The sequence below is a fragment of the Brachionichthys hirsutus genome, chromosome 9 (assembly GCF_040956055.1).
Source record: "Brachionichthys hirsutus isolate HB-005 chromosome 9, CSIRO-AGI_Bhir_v1, whole genome shotgun sequence".
Classification (NCBI taxonomy): Eukaryota; Metazoa; Chordata; class Actinopteri; order Lophiiformes; family Brachionichthyidae; genus Brachionichthys; species Brachionichthys hirsutus.
Window position 1 is genome coordinate 11,878,372 of NC_090905.1, and position 21,358 is coordinate 11,899,729.

At 44.5% G+C, this 21,358-nt stretch overlaps 2 protein-coding genes across 2 annotated transcripts in view; both read right to left on the bottom strand.

Annotated features, from left to right (window-relative positions):
• The window catches only part of palld (palladin, cytoskeletal associated protein), a 52,009-nt gene extending 42,527 nt beyond the window's left edge, over positions 1–9,482 (bottom strand). Inside the window, exons 1-2 of the mRNA XM_068743162.1 lie at positions 9,366–9,482; positions 6,849–7,826 (exon numbers count right to left, since the gene is read on the bottom strand). Coding sequence (XP_068599263.1) covers positions 6,849–7,825 — 977 coding nt within the window. The 5' untranslated portion in view covers position 7,826; positions 9,366–9,482. The remainder of the gene's footprint in view (positions 1–6,848; positions 7,827–9,365) is intronic.
• Positions 9,483–13,866: 4,384 nt separating this feature from the next.
• Positions 13,867–18,796, bottom strand: jade3 (jade family PHD finger 3). Its single transcript, XM_068743281.1, has 10 exons — positions 18,748–18,796; positions 18,583–18,665; positions 18,343–18,500; positions 17,912–18,102; positions 17,606–17,817; positions 17,335–17,502; positions 17,136–17,252; positions 15,765–16,223; positions 15,376–15,493; positions 13,867–15,252 (listed from the first exon to the last, which is right to left on the bottom strand). The coding sequence occupies exons 1-10, from the start codon at positions 18,794–18,796 to the stop codon at positions 14,444–14,446; spliced, it is 2,364 nt and encodes a 787-aa protein (XP_068599382.1). The 3' UTR covers positions 13,867–14,443.
• Positions 18,797–21,358: the final 2,562 nt, after the last annotated feature.

The following is a 21,358-nucleotide window of genomic DNA, read 5'->3' on the forward strand; positions in this document are numbered from 1 at the left end:
TCACACCTTTATCCACCTGTCAAAGTGACAGAAGAAAGAAGAAAGAGGGAAACCCAAAAAAGATTACTACCCATGATAAACTAGAAGCCAGATCCAGATCCAAGAACCATCTTCCCACAAAGTTTCATGGAAGTCTGTTCTGTAGTAGCAAGCGTGCAACCCTGCTGACAACTAATTAACTAACAGGTGAAAACATACCCTCTTTGGTGGTGGAGGTGATGGGGGGGGGGGCACTCAACAGAGCCCATACCTTCCCGAAGGCCAGACATTCCTACATTGTGTTTTCAGCTTTCCTGGCCCGTGCCCCCACCCTCCACCAAGCTATGTGGTAGAAAAAAAAAAAAAGGTTCCCTAGTTTTGTGTTATCAGGGAAGATGTCCAAAATTCCCTAATTTTAAAGAATATGGAAATAAATGTCTACACCCACTCCTTCAGCCATATCTGGATGACATGTAATGGGTTCATCTTCGGCTCAAGTCTCATTCGTCCATCAAGTTTATCTGGAATCCATAATAAGAACTCAACCAAAGGTCGAGTGGTGTCATCCTGCCACATCTGTTCATCTAACAAATGGCATTCCTTGATTCTCTGCCGCCTTTACGGCCCGTTCTGTGTCTGTAAACACACTTGATGAAATGTTAAACAGACAACTGACCGTGACGGCGATGGAAACATCCAGTTTCTTTGCATTTTTATGTCAGGAATTTGTTTTCCTGAACAAACACTACAATAACTCATCTACCTTAAAATGAGTCAAATTGATTTTGCTAGTAATTCTGACATTAATTATACCCATAGTGGCAATCTGCAAATACCGGTAATCAATCGTCCTGGATTCCCCTTGGCATGTCCATCAGCTATATATAAAATAAATGTACAGAACTAGTGCTGCATTTGTAACTCACCGTAAATTGGCTTTTATTATTGTATATGGTCTATTTGTATTCTTAATATATTATAGTATTTACCAATGGTATAATTTCTACAAATATGTCTGTAATACTCACCAGTCTTCTCAAGCCTTATTGATAAGATAAACAGATGATTGGCTATAGATGTGGTCGATCATCAGGGCATCCATATTATTTTCAAAAGACATGAATTTCTGATTTTACAACTGTGTTGAATGCAGCAGACTACAAAGTAATTGCATCAACCAAGTTTTTAATGCAATATTCCCTGAATTCTTCTGGCTGCAGAGGGATGAATTATTCCACAATTCATCCAATGGTTTGGTTCCGGGACCTGAAGGATACCTGTCTGTTTTTTTGTCCAGATGAATCAAATAGGATAACAGAATCAATGAGTGCTTGTGTGTGTCCTTTTATTTCTGCATGCCTGCTGTTGTCGTCAGCCCTATCGGCCTATATCAGCTCAAACTTGGGCCTCGTGTTTACATTCAAACAGGTTTTATCTGTATATCTTTTGTCGTAACATCATGGGACTAATAAAGGATAATTTTAGCTCATCTCATATCATACCAGATTATATATTTGACAACAAATTCCACAATTAATCTATGAAATGATGATGTTGACACTGCTTTGCGTAGATTTCAAAGTGTTTCTGCATATTTATTCAAGTTCAAGAAACTGAGTCTGTAACTGTCCATCTCCTCTTCAAGTCTCAGTCAGGTTTGGAATGCCTTGTTTTCACAACAGGCAGTTAGCGTAATGACATGGAAGAGGATCAGACACCTAAAATAGCAAGCCACAATTGAAATGGATTTTCCCTGTCTGCTTCACAAAGTACTGAAATAGCAAGGACCCAGTCATCGGGATCGGACATCAACAGGACCTCGTATCAGCAGTTTTATTTAGAAAAGCTCCCTTTAACGAAACGGACAGGCAAAGGTCTTGCACTGCCTGCATTCACTCCCTGTGCTCTAATGCCAACAGTTAGTTTTGATCCCAAACCACCCCCTTAAAGAATAAAAGAATGACCTCAGCCTGCAAAAATGCACAAAGTGGTTTTCACTAAGATGCAACACACACACACACTCTCCCAATACCAGAGATGCATCATTATAAACAGAGTGTTGCATAAAACATTGTGTGTGAGGAGCCCCGAAGACACACTGAAGAATACCAGACGCTCAGCAGCGTAGCGCTCTCCGTCCGAGACAAATTGTGGTGGACCACAGAAGACCGCACCCAGCACCCAACCACCAGGAATGTCTCTTTCAGCAGCCATGAAAAGTGCTGGCATTAACTCAGCACCAGCTCATTACGCTGAGACGTTCCTCCTCACCTGCTCAGACTGGCATCTGCATCAAACGTGCTGCCCCCCCGATGCAACACAAGGAATTTGAATTCAAACAAATATTCTAAAAGATATCAGGAGACCAATGCATATCGAAATATACACACAAATAGGCAACGAAACGGAAACCTTTTAAGGGAAGGATGCTGAGAAGAGAGGAAATATGATCAGAAACTGAAACACACATATGAAGGTAGGTCAACACACAACTACAGTACACACACAAAAAGTGCAACAACAAAAAAGAACATTTGAGCAGCTGTGTGTTTCAGCTGATATCAGCTGTCAGGACCGATACAGACAAAAACCACCTTTGGTGGCTCTAACTAAGGTGGGAAGCTGTTACTAGTCTTCTTCTGAATGATGTGTAACATGCTGCCATCTAGTGTCCACAATCAATGACCAACACAGGAAGTGATGTCACTCTTTAACTGGGGCGTACATATTAATGAATGTCGCTGCAGGAGAGGCCGCAAGCAAACAGTCCATTGAACAAGAAGCACCTTTGCACACATCTGCTCCCCCTTGTTTCTGCAACAGCTCCATTCACTGTCAGATGTATGAAGATCAAAGCCGATTTGTGCAACTTGTAAAACAGACTTAGATTAAACGAGAAAGGCTTTTTCATTCTTATCCTTCCCTGTTTTCCCTGAACGTCCTCCACAGTGTTGGGCACTCCTGTTTTCCCTGTGGCTAAGCATGCGGCACTCTACCTTCCTATTTCCCAAGAAGGTGTGGGGCGACGTGGAGCCTGGTGACTGAGCAGGCCTCGTCATCGCATTGCCTGCATTCCTGTGCCTGGCTCCTGTTGGCCTGGAGACTATTTATACAGCCACAGAAGAGGCCCCTCGTAGCCTACGAGGGGACAAATGTCCTGCCTGGGCCGGACAACACAGCACCTCTTCATGGAAGTTCTGGGTCATGGGTGTCAAACTTAAATTATAAAATTAATATTAGAGCTGGCCCGCCGGTACGGAACAGCACATTCACTGCTAATGCTTACAAATCCCATAATGCCATTTATTTTATTTGACGTTATTTATTTACACTGTTTTATATATATTGTTGCAACTTTATTTTTCTTTTGATGTGGCCTTATACATTGTTTACCTATTTATTTTGCATTTTATTGTGCAAAAAACAAATTTTTGCGGCATGCAAGGGTGGGGTGGGGGCCCCAGGGATTTCTTGATTGGAGTCCCAAGAGACCCTAGCAAAGCCACTGTATATATTCACACATATTTTGTATAATATAACACATGGAATTACAGCAATGAGCAAGTCTAATTGGGCCCGAGCACCTATCCTAGGCGTAAGGGGCTATTGCTTGTGCAACGCAGAAGACGGACAAGTTGACGAGCGCAGCGGCTGCAGATAAAGGCTGCAGATTAAAAAAAAACATACAATTTCTATTTAAAATGCCATTTTAAAATTTGAAATTCGATTTTGCATGTCTTCATGATTAAATTACAAAAGCGTTGCTTGAAGCAAAACTTGTTTGGGTCCATAAAGGCTCATTTATTCAACGTTGGCCCGTGGCTTTGATTAATTTTAAATTCTGGCCCACTGTGTATTTGAGTTTGACAGCCCTGCTAATCGATTAAAAAGAGCATATGGACATTAAAGACAGAGCATATATGGACAATCAAAACATCAGACATCAAATCAGATGGACATCAATGGGGAAGGCTATATAAGCCACGTGAATGCAACGCAACGTTTTAGAGGAAGTGGGTGTAGGGTAGTGAACTATGTAGTATGACATACCAGACATACTCTGAAAAGTATGGCATACTCTTAAATTGAACAAAGGACCAAAACGTTCCTTTTGGAAACATGACATTACTGAACTGTTGAACCAGATTGAAGCTGTCACCTTTGCCTGGATATACCGAGCCTCCTCCTCGGAGCAAAGTGGGTGGTGGGGAGAAGGAGGGGGTGAAGCATGTCACTCTCAGGGGATGGGGGAAGGGAAAGGGTGGGTATGGAATCGGAGGGGTCTCTTAGTGAACAAGATAGGTATGGGAATACCCTGTCTATCTTAAAGTGCCCCACGGGATGACGTTCTCCGATCACCCCCCATCGGAGTTAAAGTCATTCAAAGTACCCCGTCATTCAACACTGCTTAAAGCCCTCTATCCTCTCACAGGTGGCCGTGGTCCTTTGATCATGGGGGGGTGGGGTGGTGGCGGGTTACCAGGATCGAGAACCACACGTAAGCTTTTTTTTTTTTTAACGTTTTTGAAAGTTTGAATAAGTTTGTTTGTTTGCAGATCACAGTTCTTAATTGTTGTTGTCAAAGGTAAGTGGCTTTGATTAATATTTTATTTAGGATTTAATAGTATTCAATAGTATTTACGTATTTAATAGTATTTACATTTAAAAGGCCAGCATGTTAATGTTGTTAAATATTTTTTACTGATTCTTTGTAACTTTCTCAACATTTTCTAGAAATTTCAGCAAGATCCGTGCAGTACTTTTTTGTAGTTATCTTTCAAACAGGTGGACAGACAGCCAGCCAGACGGACAGACGCCGGCGATTACATCACATCGCCTTGGTGGAGGTAATTACAGCAATAAGCTATCCATATATTTTTACAAATATGCAATTGCATATGTAATGTTTGTAACTTAAGTAATAAATACAGTTATTATGCAGGATGTTAAGGAGTAGTTCCATTTGTTTTACATTACATTTAGGGTACATTTACATTGTGTTATGTTACAACTGGCCCCTTCGAGGGCACCCACGATGCTGATGTGGCCCTCGGAGAAAGTGAGTTTGACACCCCTGTTCTGGGTGGTTCGTTGTTGTGAATCCAGACAAGACGGCCGGTGGTGTAAAGAAAAAGGTTATTGTTTAAATATGGGGAGGGAGCTGTTTGAAAGGTTTAAAAGATGGTTTGGATGATCAGTGAAATTCACACCTTTGACTTGTGCAGGTGCGTCTCCGTAGTAAACAGCAAACATGTTGACTGAGATGTGAGGCTGACAGGTCTCGAAACAAGAGAGGAGACTATTTTTAGTTTTGACCTGTAGCATATAACCACAGGTCATCATAAATGAGATCTGCTTTAGCTGGCCTGATTAATAAATCTACTCATGCAGGGTGGAAGCTGACCCCCCCTCAAACCTGAAACCAGGTGTCAACTCGAGTAACTCTCACCTCTATCCCACATTATCTCTAACGGCAGCGCCGGCAGGGCTAAATCCTGACGCCTGCTCTGGTCAGCATCACCGACACCGCGATGTCAGTGCCCAGCAGGCCAGAGCATCCACCGAGCGCAGCACACACAAGTAGCTTCAGGCAGTTCAGGTGCTTTCAAAACGGGAACGGATCTGTAGCTCGGTTCATGCAGTTACTTTGTTTCCACCCTAGTGGAGATCAAACGGTTCAAAAGGCTCCATGATTCTCCTGCAACATTGTTTCCTTTTGTTGCTCCTTTACTTCCTGCTTCAATCATAGAGATGGATCTTCCTCTCTTCCAGACCAGATGTGTCTCCATCTTCACATCTTAAATGGAACATCTGCTCCAGAAGGCAGGCTTTGTAGGTCACGAGGCAGTCCCAGCTTCGTTGGGGTTCATCAGTGTGCTCAGTTATTTGGTCGATGAAAGTGAAAGTTTATAAAGTCAGTAAATAGAAATTATATTTAACCCTTTAAAATCCAGTCTGTCATATTTGTTACACATGGCCTTTCAGGATTTGCGGAATTCTACCTCATAAGTTTGGATATTTTAATTTTATTTTCAAGATTAAATTAATTCTAATAATTAACCAATTATAAAGTTTGGCTTGATGGTGGCGCTAGAGAACAGGTCAAGGTTTCATTATCAAGGGGTCATTGATGTATTCAACAAATAAACAAAGTCCCTGACACAAAAACTTTGTCAACTATTTTCTGTAAATACGTTTCTGGTGGCAAATATTCCTGGGGTCAGATTAACCCCAAGGATAAAATGTGTTAGTACTATTTAAGGATAACGGGTATAGGTAAAGAGACAATACCAGGGTCATACTTAAAACACGGCCTTATCAACAGGTGACTCATGCACCAAGTTCGCTCTGCATAACATGTCACGGTGGCAAGCCAGCAAACGAGGCAATGAAGCCGTCAAAACTGCTTCGACACATCGAGATCCAACATCCTGGATTAAAAGATGAGACCATGGAATCTTTTGAATGAAAAACATTTGAATAAAAAGGACAAAATCAATCACTGAGGGCCCCAACTTCATGAAATGTGCGTGTGACGGTGAGTAGATATTGCTGAAATGATCGCTTAATAGTTATTACAAGTGCGTATATACATTTAAATAACCTCGTTTCTAAATTTAATTCTCCCCGTTGTGGAAAAACTGAGCGGAATGACACCGGTCCATGGCAGGAAAAAGGTTGGGGACGACTCTAAAAGACACATGAAGATTGAATACGCTTCTCATTTTTCATCACAAAAAACAACAACATTAAATCTGTCTGCTGAGACAGATTACCGGTATGTGATAACATTAGAATTCATGTGATAATATTTAATCTAGAATTCACAGCTTCTTAATGGATGTTCTGATGAGAAGATCAGTCCTCACCTGACGAGTGGCAGGGGGTTTCCTCTGACTCTGCACTCCAGGCAAATCGGGCTTCCTTCTGCCACTTCCTGACTCTTCAACTTCTGAAGGAAGCAAGGAGGAGACAGTAGCCCGTGGGTCATTGGCGCTCCAGACTGCGGGTACCTTGCAGAAACTGCCACTCCCATTGAGCCTCCGGGTAGGGTTCTGCCAGGTTGGCCGGGCTGTGGCTCCTCTTGCTGGCTTCGGGGCAGAGAGGGAACTGAGGCGGAGCCCTGAGGGGCTGGTCTCCTGCTCCTTGGAGACAGATAGCCACTGTCAGGAGAGGAGGAGTCCTCCTCCACCTGCTGCTCTGAGTGACCGGAGCCTTTGAAGATGGAGGACAGCTCCTCGATGAACGTGGCGGCCCGGCTACAGAACTCGGAGGCTGAAGCTGTCCGATCGTTCATCTCCAGGCCTTCATGAACCAGCCTGGGTTTGTCCTGCTTATAAACAGGCTGGATGGGTTTGTGGCGGTCGACCTTCTCCACAGAGAATGGTTCTTTGCCAGGTTTGCTGAGAGGGGCGTTCTGGCTGGATGGAACCAGAACGACTGCATCATCGTCTGGACAGGGGGCTTTGGTCTGGTGCTGCAGGTCTGGGCCTGTAACAAGGTTTTCACTAGAATGAGAGGCGACAGAAAGCGAGGGGACATGTTGGAGAGCCTGCTCCTGGGCTGTGGGATCAGCGAGGCTTGGGTCTTCACATTCAAATGAGTCACCAAAGGCCTCCCGGGCTATATCCAGGCTACGGTTAATCTCGTCCACACTCAAGAAGGCAGTAAGATCTGCAAAGTCTCCGTCTCCAGAATCTAGCTCTGTCCCTGAGTCCAGGTAGAGTTCCCCATCAAATGATGGCTCAGAGCGCACGCCTCCACCGGCCTCCAGAGTCCTGCCTCCTGCCACGCCCTTCAGCAGCAGAGCGATGGGGAGTGGCTGGTTCCAACTCCCGTCCTGCATCCTGAAATGCACATGAGCCATCATTAAAAAGCAAATTCCACACATGATTGTGTACACGGTATATACATCTGAGACGTCTGCATGAGACAACAGACCCCACAAGTGGAGTCAGAGTTAAAATAGAGACTTCAAAATAGTGCATCATTTGTTGTCACAGCCATAGCTGGCAGGATGACTCAGGCCAATGTTGTCTGGACACAGATGGATGGCGTTAGCGAAGACCTTAGCTGAGGTCAGGGTGAACTGGACTCTCACTCTCTCTGTTTTCATTGGTGCATTCACCTCATATATGTTTAACTCCACATTAGCAGACAGTTAGGGCAAAAACAAACAATTCATTCCATTACTAATTAATCCAAAGGCTTCTTTTTTTTTTTTTCGAGTAACTGACAAAATTTTGTTCAGAATTGTAAAACCCAAACCTTGATTTATGGTGATAAGCATCATATAAATAATAAAAGGATCAACTAACAAAAATAATACAGATATGACACAGAAGACCCTGGTGAAAAAAACAGGCTAAAAATCCAACATATCAAATGTATTATTATTTATACTTTAGAATTAAACAATGCAGACGATGTCCTATTGAGACATAAAGAATGTTTCACAGTCGGCGGGCTCAAACAGCAAAGACCTGGACACCAGCAGCTCCAGAGATCCCAGAGAAGACCCTGGCACACAGTGGGCCAATAAGGCCTATTAATAATTTGGAGCAAAGACACTTACTGCTTTAAAGGAAATGGGTAAATCACACAGTCACCCTGCATAAAGGGTGCGACAGTAGTCAAGAGGTGAAACGACAAAAGAGAGGAATAGCTTTTTGCAAATCAGAGATATTAAAAAGAAATATGTGATTTTAGAGATTAGAGACAACTAAAACTCTCTCGACAAATAACATCAATTTTCTGACAATCAACGAGTCACTTACATCAACTGGTTTTCAGTATGGCTGTAAATACTGATATTATTGTTCGGGTTAAATTTCTACGATCATTTAAGGGCCGCTTCCATAATCCAACCATGAATGTTAAACACGTATTTTTATTGTCTTCTCTTGTCTGGTCTCTTGAGACACCGACTCCAGGCTGCCGGTGCAGATACAAGCATGACAAGGTGTGACGCTGAGGCCTCACGGCGTCCTGAAGGCCAGCTGTTGTTATTTTTAATCTCCTCGACTATGTTTCACAGCCGCAGCACAAACTCGGCCACCCGGATCTCAGGAAAGAGCTGCTTGAAACCCCCATCAAACCCGCAGGTACACATGAACAGGCGGTAGCACACACTGGGTTAAAGCCTTAAAGAAAGACAAGCCAAGACGGAGTCTCTAAAAAGTAATATTATATGAATAGAACAAAAATAACGGGGCAGTGCTGATCAAATATTGATGTGGAAAATTATTACGCTGTCAATCTAGTCGAAGCTTCCACTAAATACACTTGTCTTCAAGATATGCTATAATTAAATTCAATATTTATTGTGTGTAATGTACATATTTTCACATTATCCGCTATAATCATTAAGGATAAACAAAACCTACCTTGTAATCTGGTATTTCTCCAAATGCTTCCTCCTGGTTTTGTGCTTCCAGGTTTGTCCCTGTATTCAGTAAGAATGAAGCTCCTCTTCCTCGAAGAGCCGTCTCATTGGTCAGGCGGTCTGCAGGATCGCTCAGGTTCTGGGTCTGACTCCGAACTGTCTCTGCAGTGGCCTGCTGTCCCATCTGTCCCAGTCTCCGCTGCTCACCGTGTCGGGCTATATTTGGTTGCAGCTCGGATTTCACAGCCAGGATATTGGCAAGAAGAGAGAGTGTTATCGTCGCCCTGGAGAACAGACGGTTGGAGCACGAAAAACTGTGCATCTTGCTGTAATATTTGACACCACGCACCTGCCAGTAATAAACCAGTTGTACCGGGGCCACATGAAACATTCAGGCCACTGAAGACCACTGTCCAGGAGCAAGACACTCCTCCTTTGAACATTAAGAGGAGTCATTCTGTAGAAATTATTTTCAAATTCATTCCTGTCCGAAAGATATTTCTAATCTCTCCTCACCATGAACCTTTTTGCCACCTGCAATAGTGCGACTCAGAGCGGAAAGTAAGGACAGTGGATCTACTCTTAGCATGGAGCTAACCTAGTTAACTTTAACTAGTAGTAGGCTTGATAATAGTGGATACATTGTCACTAAACTCAATGAACACAATACCACACCTGACTCTTCTCCCTTATTTAATTACATCACAATCAATATCAATTCTATGTCCCTGCAAACAGTCCTAATGTTGTAATGTTCCTGGGAGCTCCATAAGGGCTGCACACAGCTCCTCGGGGATGGGTCAAACGCAGAGAATTCCCCCTCTGGGGGAATAAATAAAGAATAAATGAAGAGACAATGCGCTGAAAGATGTTACTTCTCAAAAACATTTATCAAAGTCTTTTTAAGACCGAGTTATACAGAAACACAGAGAACAACTCTGATTCTTAACAGCATGAAAAGTGAGTCAGACATGACTAGTTGTCATCTTCAGCCTCTTCTTCATCGATCATGGATTCAGCGCTGTCCTCACACACTCTCTTCTGCCTCTACTGATGTTCGTCTTCAGTATCACTGTCTTCCCTGCTGCGCTTCGTGCCTCTTTTCTGAGGAAGATCTTCCGGGAGTCCAATAGCTTGGGCCTCCTGAGGGGATTCATCTGGATGATCAGCAGCAAAATTGTCATGGTGAGGCTGCTGCTCAACATCTTGGGGCTCCTGAGGGGAATCGCCATAAATAGCAGCAACAAGCCGGTCAAGAAAGCCATCAGGATTAAAAAAGAATGCGAAAGCTTGTGACTCGTTAGGGAAGAGATCGATCAGTTCCTGCGGGAAGACTTCATGAAGATCCGGAGCAAAGTAGTTGTCATCTTCAACCTCTTCTTCATCGATCATGGATTCAGAGCTGTCCTCACACACTCTCTTCTGCCCCTGCTGATGTTCGTCTTCAGTATCACTGTCTTCCCTGCTGCGCTTTGTGCCTCTTTTCTGGGGAAGATCTTCCAGGAGGGTAACAGCTTGGGCGTCCTGAGGGGATTCATTGGGATGATCAGCAGCAAAATTGTCATGGTGAGGCTGCTGCTCAACATCTTGGGGCTCCTGAGGGGAGTCGCCATAAACAGCATCAATAAGCTGGTCAAGAAAGCCATCAGGATTATGAAAGAATGCGAAAGCTTGTGACTCGTCAGGGAAGAGATCGATAATTTCCTGCAGGAAGACTTCAAGACGACCCGTAGGGACGAGGTAGTCATCTTCAGCCTCTTCTTCATTGATCATGATTTCAAGTCCTTCCTCTGCGCTTTCAGAAGTATTGTCAAAAACGTCTATGTCTTCATCATCACTTCCCTCATCAATGTAGAAAAGCTCATCTAATTGTGGAGGGTCTTGAACAGGAAGAAGCATAGGGAGCATGCCTGAAGGGACAAAAAAAAGTAGATGTATTTATTAACAAAAAAATAGGAAATATTTAGGATCAACTAAGCATCAATATGAATGTAAAAAGTACAACCTACCAACCCTCCCATGAAAATGTGCATATAATGTGTATATCACTAAGCAACTGACACAAAAGACATCTTCAATATGGTTCCTCTGCCCCTGTATTTTGGTGGATATTATTAGATGCGACCTTCGTGTGTAACTTGAATGATACCCGTTATTTACTTAATACTCACAGTATTGAGAGAAATGTCATTGTAAAGATAAAATGGAAGGTTAGTGTTAGAACACCAACCGACATATCCTACTGCTTCAGTGGTCACTAATCCAGAGAGGCACTCGCCAAGGTTGTCCCCTATCACCGTTGTTATTTACACTTGCCATGGAGCCATTAGCGATTAGTGTACCAGAAAAACAATTCAATTAGACCTATCTCTATTAGTGGAATACACCATAAGATATCACTCTATGCCTTGCAATTTTTGTGTCTGACCCTGAGCAGTGTGTCCCACATTTACTGGAAAGTAGTCAACTCTTTTGGGGCTGTATCCGGATATACTATAAACTGGCAGAAGAGTGGAACTACGGTAGTATCATTTGGAGCTGATCCCACTCAATCCCACTCAATTGAAAATCTCAAACACTGTTAAATATTTAGGTATAAAAATCACAAAAAATTATAAATTGCTTTTTCAAGATAATTTAAAGGAAAGACTAGATGCTTTGGGAAAAACGTTGAAAAATGGAGAACTAGTTAGTGTTGATTTTACAGACATAACGAGAAGTGACCAGCCTTTTAATTTCACTGTGATTTTACTTTAATTTCTAATCGTTAACACTCCGCCACTGCGATTTTCCTGTGTGGAAAAGGGAATAAAAATGTCTCACCTTCTTGAACATTGACAAAATGCTCTTCGTCTATTGGCAGCAGCCATTCCTCGTTTTCGCACGGTATGTTGGGGCTCATTTTGCTTGCTGATGAAGAAGGATCCCAAATGAAAAGCAGCAGCTCTCTGTGGTGAGCGGTGATGTTTATATACCGGAGCACATCAAAACCTTTTGCTTTGATCACTATTTAACAGTTACCACAAATGCTTTGATCTCTCCCCACAGCTTTGAAATTTGAAAAAAAAAGTTGTGATTGGTGGATTGTTGTTATGACAAATTTATTAGCACCCCTTTCCTTCTAAATTACTAAATTATTTTTAATTTATAATCCTCCTTTCTTCTCGGTTTCACCGCGTTCAGATCAGTGTTCTGTTGTTGGACTTCTGTGCTAGTCACAGATTGTCCATAACTTTCAAAGACTGAATTTTTTAAATATACAACATGGATCCTGTAACGTCACAATTCAGCAACCTATTAAACCTTCTTACACATTCTTTTGAAACATCAAGATGTGATGCCTTTCAGCTTAATGGAGCATCTAGGTGTGACAGTTATGACATGAAGTCCTTCCTTACATCACAGATTCTTTTGGACTTTGTGCTGGCGACAATCTTGATGGTGCTTTCTTTTTCCAGTGTTTGATGACAGTGGATCGCTCTTGAAGCCACGTGACAAAATGTTTTTAATGCCGTGTCTCTCAGGCAGGGGTCCCCAACCACCGGGCCGCGGCCCGGTACCGGTCCGTGAGGCATTTGTTGTTACCGGGCTGCAAAGAAAGAACAACTAATGTATACAATTTCCGTTGTATCGATTATTAGCGTCTAAAAGGTGTTTTATTTTGAAAAACGACCGGATTTTCGCCAACGTAACAATCGCGTCTTGATACGTTGCTAAAAAAACAAACAGCCGTGAACTCGCAAAAATTAATAAAAAGAAACAAAAGTCTTTGGAGAGCTTCTTTGCTAAGGAGAAAAGTTATACTGAGGAGGAAGAAGAGGAGGAAGAGGAGGCACCGACGACCTCCAAGAAGAGAGACTTAAAACACGGGTATTAACAGCTGATTCGCTCCGTTAACGAGCAATGAAGGGTTCAAAACTGCTTCGGCACACTGAGACCAGAACCCGGATAAAAAAACAAGAACCTGGATTAAAAAACAAGAATGTGGAATTTATGAAACAAAAAACCATGAAGGACAGAAGTAATTATTGGGACTACAATTTAATTATTTATTTAATAGTTATTGCAAGTGCATAATATAAGGTTTATTGGTAAGATTATATTCCTCCTTTTAAATTTAATCACCGGTATACCCCCCCGGTCCGCGGAACAATTTCACGGCATGAAACCGGTCGGTGGCAGGAAAAAGGTTGGGGACCGCTGGTCTAAGGGAGTACTTAAATCTTCACTCATTGATGAACCTGTTGAGGATCCAATTGGGTGTTTTTGAGCATCACCATGTCTAAAGTTTAGCAAAGGCATTTGGTGAGATATGCTCCAGAGTCAGACACGACCAAAGATAGAACCAGCTTTAAAACTAATTTTCACTGAAATCACAAATAACTAGACTTTAGTTTGTATTGTAAAAGCATAAATGTCAAAAAGCACAAATATGTATCATAACCAATAGATGGTGGATTTTGGGCCAAGACAAGTATGATTCCAGCGCTGGACTTGCTTTGATAAATCAGGGTACAATCACGGATTAGGAATGTAATTACTCTTTATTACACATTTCTTCACATGAGAAATGAACCTAACCAGGACATGACTGAAGGTACTAATAATGAAAAACCGCATCCCTACACACAGAATCCTTTGTGTCAATAAAAACTACACTACTGGACAAAGCTAAAACGTCCGTTTGCTGCCCGCCTGTAACAGATCGCTGCAGCCGATTCTCGAGCCGTTACAAAGTTCCCATCTGGGTTCCATTGCTGCCCCTTTGGTTCCGCGTTGGAAGTATCAAAGCAGAATGTGCTTCATTCAGTCAAATGTTATTGACATCCCGACGTGGACGTGTGCAGCAGTTGTAATAAGAACCTGCGTGGGAAGGGGGCAGGAGTTTTTCATACAGAGTACAAAAGGTACCAAGACGATCATCTCAGAACGGTTCCTCTCAGCACCACAAGGCTGCGTTCTCCTATGGAACCAATGGGGAGATGTTCTTGATGGCCGGCATGCATCTTCCATTTCATTTATGAAGCCGTATGAGCTCCAGTCTGGTTCATGATTGAGAGGGGGAGGAGCCATCAGCTGTCACCTCTGCATGGCATGTCTGGAGCCCAGCGACGGTTTCCCCGGGCCGACGCCTTTCCTTGGAGCATCCGGCTGATGCAGTCTGGCCAGCCGCCGGTGCCTCCCTTTGGCCTCGGGCTCTGAGTCGCTGAGCTCCAGGTCTGGGCAGTATCCGTCGCTGTCCTGGTACGATCTTGCAGTTTTTACTTTGTGTTCGGGCGTGGGCTTAGCCCACAGTCTCTCCTTGGCTGTGCCCTCTCGGGACAGTTTGTCAGAGGCCCGAAGGTCAGCTGTGGTCCTTACCAGGTTGATAGTTGCCTCTTTGAAGGACCTGCCAAAGTGCTCCATGGCAGACTTACGGAAGCTGCTCTTGTCCAGAGGCTGATTTGAAGGGTCCTGGTCACTGGGCGTCTGGCAAGAACTGTCCTTCTGAGCCACAAATTTGTCAGCGACACCATTAGATTTGGCCACACATGCTCGCTCCAGGTCTAGTTTGCTGTTACTGTGGGAGGAGTGGCCATGGAGCGCAGCATGCAGGGCTAAAGGTTTGCCCGTGAGTTTGAGGGGCGGGACCGAGCTGGACGACAGACGCCCGTTGGAGCGCTCCACTCTTCGACCGCGTGCATGCAGAAGAGGCTTCCCCTGACCCAGCCCTTCGCCCGCATGCTCAGCAACATTCAAACTATTGTCCGGGCAGAGAGGCCCATTGCCAAATTTGGAACTGGGATTTCCATTTCCAAGACTTAAGGTCTTGGGCATTTTCAGCTTCAGGGTTATCCTGGGAGGTGGATGAAACAGCATGTTCTCCACTGGGAATGAAGAAGGAAGGCCTGACGACAGAAAATGAGACCCGAGATTAAAAGATTCACGACTCAAGTGTTTATATACACAACAAGAATGATTTGAATCAGCCGTTATCCTGAACTGCGTCAGCGGCACAGCAGAGGCCTCACCAGCAGAGAGCTCCTGGTTCAGGAGCTTCACATGAAGGTTGAACATCTGCTCCTGGGCTTTGCTCTGCAGAAGCTTCAGCTTCTCCCGTCGATTCACCATGTAACACAAGTTCCTCACCTGCTCCAGAGGGACAATGGAAAAGACAAACGTTCCCATTCATGCATGCTTGAACTACAACTCAATAGAAATAAATAAATGTTTATTGTACGATAGGTTGCTTTGTCGAAGGAAATGCACAATAAATTACAAACCAAATGTTTAAAAAATGTGTTGTAAGGGTTCAGCTGGGGACAGAACCAAGCCCATTAAATCTGTGAGCAGATGTTGTTTTTTGTTACGTTTTGTTTTAAACATTTGGAGAGGCTGATAGATATTCTGGAACACTCACCCTTTCCAAATCCTGCCGCAGGTGCATGAACATCCTCATGCGTGTATGGATGCTGTCCTCCTGAGGCTGAGGCACCACGTTTTCCTCCTCCTCTTTAGGGGGCAGCAGAGCTCTGTTGACGTTGGACTTCCTCTTCAGCTTCCAGTACTGATAGATGAAGTCTGCCAGGCGCTCTGAGAGCCCGAGGGCTTGGGCCACCTCCTCCAGCTGGATCAGAGAGTAGAACTCCTCCTCCAGCTCCTGCAGTCTCTGAGCCCGCTGGCCAACCTTCTCCATCTCTGCAGGGGGTTTGCAGCGGGCTGGGCTCAGGCCAGTCTCCCCCATTTTAGACTTGCTGTGCTTGAGGCAGAACGACTTGAACTTGACTTCATCCCCTTCATCCAGGATGGTCTTCATCTCCAGGCTGTGCTCAAAGGCACACGTCACGTGAAAAGGGATGGTGCAGTTCTTTACAGAGCACTGTGAGACAGGTGGAGCGAGGTTTTAATGTATATCGAGAACATCAAGTCAGTGGGACTGACCAGATCAAGGTCAGAGCAACATTTCGACATTTGCAGAAGTACAGCTTTATTCAGTATCTCGTGTGTGATAGTCCTCAGAAAAGATTGTAGAGACAGAATTACAAGGACATTTGACATTTTGTTTAATAAAAATTTGTCTTTTGCCAAATATTTCAGGTGAATACCTCTTAAGTCTGTATACTAAATACAAAACTACAGAAAGGAGGTGGTTAGCTTGGAAGCAGCTAACCTGCCCGCTTTCAAAAGAAGAAGCCAGTAAATATTTCAAATGTTCATTAGCATTTTCATTCATTCATCTTCTCATCTCTGGTCACTTATCCGAAGTACAGGCAAGAGGTGGAGTACATCCCGGCGGAGGCGCCAGCTCATTGGAACCATTCACGCTTACACCTAAGGACAATTTACATCAACAGATTCTCCTAAATTGCATGTTTTTGGTGGTGGAACGAGGCCGGAGAACCCGGAGAGAACCCACGCAGACACGGGGGTTCTAATCCTTACAAAAGCCAAAAAGTATTACAGTTGTTTGTAGGATCACTAGCTGTAGCGTCATAGTTAGCACAGATAGAAGAGAGTGGTTTCAATCATCTTGTGTAGCTTTTTAAAAGTGGTTTATAGCACCATGAATGATGCCCCCCCCACCCCCTGCTGAGAGTTTCTTGCACTGGCAATGAATGTATTCTAGCTACAATGAAGCAGCGCTAGCTGAAGCTTCCAGCCGAATCAAATGTGATATTTATTCAATGGACGTGCATGTGGGGAGGCATCTGTGGACTATCCCTTTAAGGGACGCTGTGTTGTTGTGGTTACCATACCTGCAAGCGCCATCCGTGAGGACGCACAGACTCACCTGGATGCATGCGCCCGTCTTCAGTTTACACAGGCTGCATATGAGGGACCAGCGGCTGGGCGGGATGTGGGACACTTTGGTGATGGGCTCCATCCTCTCAGGACAAGCGATGCTCACCTACAAACAGGAAAGTGTACGTAACAATATTAGCTTGCGTAACATTTACCGGAGCGAAAGCAGAGGATTTAAGTGCATTTACCTCCGGGATCCACAAGGCACAGCTGACATGGGCCCACTTGGTGCCTGCGCGAGTAGCCTTCATAGCACCACCCTTCTTAGGACAGAGGAGGCACTGAGGGTCCATGCCGAGGACACACGTCCTGCACAGCCAGTTCCCAACAGGCACTTTGACTATGCCATAACAGGCCTGTGGATGGAGCAGCAGATGGGTCGTTCAATGACCGATTATAAACAAGTCAGTCAGTCTTCAAAATAAAAGTATTCAGTTTGATATCACCGAAGAGACTCACCTGATGCACACAGATGTTGCACTTGTCACAGAACACCATGTCGTTGCCCTCTTCACTGTCGGGAGAGCGGCACACGTCACAGATGACGTCCTCGTCGTACTCAATCCCCAGGCCTTCCACGGTCTCGATGGCGTGCTTCATGTTGTCATGGCACTGTCTCTCCAGGGCCTCCATAGCTCGCTCCATCGTCAGCTCATCTATAGGTGCCTCGCCTGGAAGACAAAACAAAACCAAAACCCCCGGCGGACTGTTGGGATGACCAAATGTTTGACGCCTGTCAAACAGGGTGACGGTCCGCTCTTTTACCCATGTGGTGGAGCTCCCTGTTGACCACATGCAGCCAGTCAAGGTCCACGTCGTCCAGATCGTAACGACACATGGCCTCAGCCAGCTCTCTGATGTTCACAAAGCCCAGGTCTTTGGACTCCTGGCTCCAGCACTGGACGTACTTCTTCTGGTGGGTGTAAAGCACCTCCTTGGTTTTCTGTGCAATAACTCTGAAAGCAAGACACACAGTGAAAATCTACCAGCGCAGAAACTCAACATGGACTAAGGTCGTTGCCACACCTGGCGGACCAGAGTTCGCTTGTTTGATCCGGTGAGCTTTCACACCTGCCCAAAACAAAGCAGACTAACCGAGGAAACGGACTCTGGTCCGTTTAAAGCGGACCGAGCAGCTCTGGTGTGAAAACGACCCAAGTGGTCCCCACTGGGATCTCTGGATATCTGACAGCTACCTGACGGATGCCTCTGGGATGGTGTCTGGGCTTGCCAGCACCTGAACGCCCTTCTCCCACTCCTGCTTCCAGGTGTCTGCCAGCAGGTAGTAGTCCTCCGGCGGCACATGGTGGGAGTCTGGCAGCTTCATGGCGCTGATCAGGTCTTTTCTGAACACCTGCGAGAGACACGATGACACACGATCACACACTACTGCTCAGGATTAGCCCTCAGTGCTGACAACAGGGACAGAGACTTACCTCAGCTGGTTTCTTTTGGTGGGAGGCGGGGGTTCCATGATTACTACCATCCTTGTTAGAGGAGAAGAAGGAGGTGGAGGGACCTGCAAAAATAAAGAGCGTGAATAAAAGAGTGGATAACCTTCAATGATTTAACTCACGGGGTCCTCTGGACCGACGACTCACTCTCATCGTCAGAACTGTCGCTGCTGCTTGAGGACTTGAGGCGTTTCATCCTGTAACATCCTGCAGAAAAAAGACATGCACCGAGTGAATAAGAGAAATAAACTGCTGCATAAAGTCATCGAGAATTAAAACGTTAAAGAGCTTTTTCACTGGATCTGAACGAATTGTGACTCACCATAAATTTTAAGTTGAAACGCATGCTAGTAGAGTCCTCTGATAAACCCTTAACGCACACAATGCTCTGCCTGCAAGCAGAAATACATGTTAGGCTGACGAGCAAAATATGCAGCAAAAGAGCAAAATATTGAACTTGACTTTTCTAAATTTGGATGGAAACCTTAACTGAATGGATTATTTAGCATACAGACTCAAAATAAGGCATTGAGCAGGTGTGTGCAGCCTCTGGTGCAATACTAGTTACTTTCATTGCATTTCCTGCTCACTCTACTACTACATATGTCTGATTAAGATGCAGTGTTATTTAAACAAAAAAAGAACTTAAAATAAAATAAACATAAAAAGAATCATACAGCACAATAAAAAAAAAAAAACTCCAGAGATCTTGGGATCCCAAATGTGCCGGTAGTAGAAAATCCTTCTATAAAGTTAAATCACTTAAATCAACAAGAAGGTTGCCTCCGCCTCTGACGGAGCTCATGCATAATGATCCGTTCTGCTGGGAGGACTGAGGGACCCAGACCCCCCCCTCCAGTCCATCTCAGTCTGTGCACACATTCAGGCACGTGTGCTTTTGAGGTTGGGGCAGATGGCTACGCCTTTAGCTTGTCAGCTCCAAAAGTCAGGGCCTCCCCAGACCTGGTTCATGATGCATGAGCTTTATGGAGTCACTTTGTGCCCCCCCCCCCCCCTGTGTTTTGCATATATGACTCATAAAAGTTATTTAACGCTGTTTGTAGCTCCAAAAGTGTTCCTGAACCAAGAATCAGGATCCAACCAGCCACCAGGAAGTAGAGGAGTACATAAATGTACTCATTGTTTTATTGGTTATGATTTGTTTCAGTATTTTTCATATCTTACCAAAATGCTGGCAGTTTACGTTAAAGGGAAACGGAGCAACAGGCTCGGTCTAGGCCTCCGTCCCGCTGGTCCACTGGGACGGCTCAGTAAAACATTTGTATACACGCTGGGACTCAAACCCACAGCAGCCTAAAAACAGTAGCAGGCTGTTTCCTCACATTCCCCCTCCAGGACAGGAGGGGTGGGGAGCACGACGCCGGTCCACCCGCACCACAGCAGGGATATGAATGGCTGCACTCAGGCCGTCAGAGGAGGCCGTTTGCAGAGAACGCACTACAGACCAGCAGGCCGCGGCACGCGTCTGTTGTCCATTCCGCTCATTTGCACAGACTTGTTTCGCACTTCAACTTTTTAACATGCGAGGTCAGAAACCAATGATGACTTTCAGAATAATATTACTCTACTGATAAGACTGCTGGGATTGGCTCCAGCTTGGCCCGCGACCCGATAACGGATTAAGCGGTTGGGACAATGGGGGGGGAAAAAAAACAATGAATGAATGATAAGTTGAAACTAACAAATAAAAGTAGTATTTCTGACAATAAAAATATCAACTTTGCATTTTTGTCTAAAAAACACCCAGAAACAATATAATTGACTGATTTGTTTTCTAAAATTGCACACAAAGTATTCCGTTCACTCGATGGTGCATGCAGCACTTTCACTTCCTGTGCACCGGCTGAGCTGGGACCCCTGCCGCTCGAGGTCGGACACTGTGATAGGCTTGAGGACATCGTGTGGGACGGTGAAGACCAGAAGACACCTGGTGATGCCAGCAGCCACCCTTCATCAAATTGGCTGTCTATCCTGAGTATACGTTCTGCTCGGGATCGGTGGAGCTCAAACCCTCACAGAGTATCTGGTAAAGCTAATGAATGTGGCCATGGTCAGTCAAGGTCAGTCTTTAAAAAGGCCCGGTTTGCTGGCTTAGAGCTGGCTGTGGTTCAAACACATGTACTCTACGAACGTAAATCAGAACCTGTTCTGTGTCGATCTTTTCCTCAAACTGTCATCATCAGACAAAATGATGTAATTATGATCTAAAACATTTGACGACGGAAATGTAAGCACTCGTCATCGACGGCAATTAGACAAACATGACAAGTTTGACTTGAAGTAATATAAAACTTGACAAAAGGAGTCTCCATAACGTCGATTTAACACGATTAAGAATTAAATACAAAAGGAAATTAACCATCGATATACTTAAATCTCTCGAGTGCTCTCTAGTTTCAGGAGGACACTGAGGCATTTTGCACTTTTAGCACAGTAACAAACGCAAAAACGGACGGTGGGTTGAGTTAAAGCTGCACCCCAGCGTCTCCACTAATAACTAGGTCACGGTTTAGTAAGCGGATATGACATCACAATATATCGAAGACATTAGTGACGTGACAGGAAATGATCAACCGAAGCGCGATTACCGCGTTGTTTACATGCCCGTTCTCGTACCCGTAGCTGTTCTTACAGTGCGGGTGGATGTTCGCGACCCTGGACGGGACCGACAGTGAACCGAGAACCTTTAGAACATTAAAACAACCGCCTGACGCGCCTTCACGCAGAGCCTCGTTGG

Bases quoted from the DNA above. Each gene is read 5' to 3' on its own strand.
- jade3 (XM_068743281.1), bottom strand. From the start codon at position 18,796: ATGAAACGCCTCAAGTCCTCAAGCAGCAGCGACAGTTCTGACGATGAG. The intron at 16,224-17,135 runs GTGAGTCTGTGC...CCTGTCTCACAG, and splicing joins AGACGGGCGCATGCATCCAG to TGCTCTGTAAAGAACTGCAC. The intron at 15,253-15,375 runs GTGAGGCCTCTG...TTCTGTCGTCAG, and splicing joins GAACCAGGAGCTCTCTGCTG to GCCTTCCTTCTTCATTCCCA.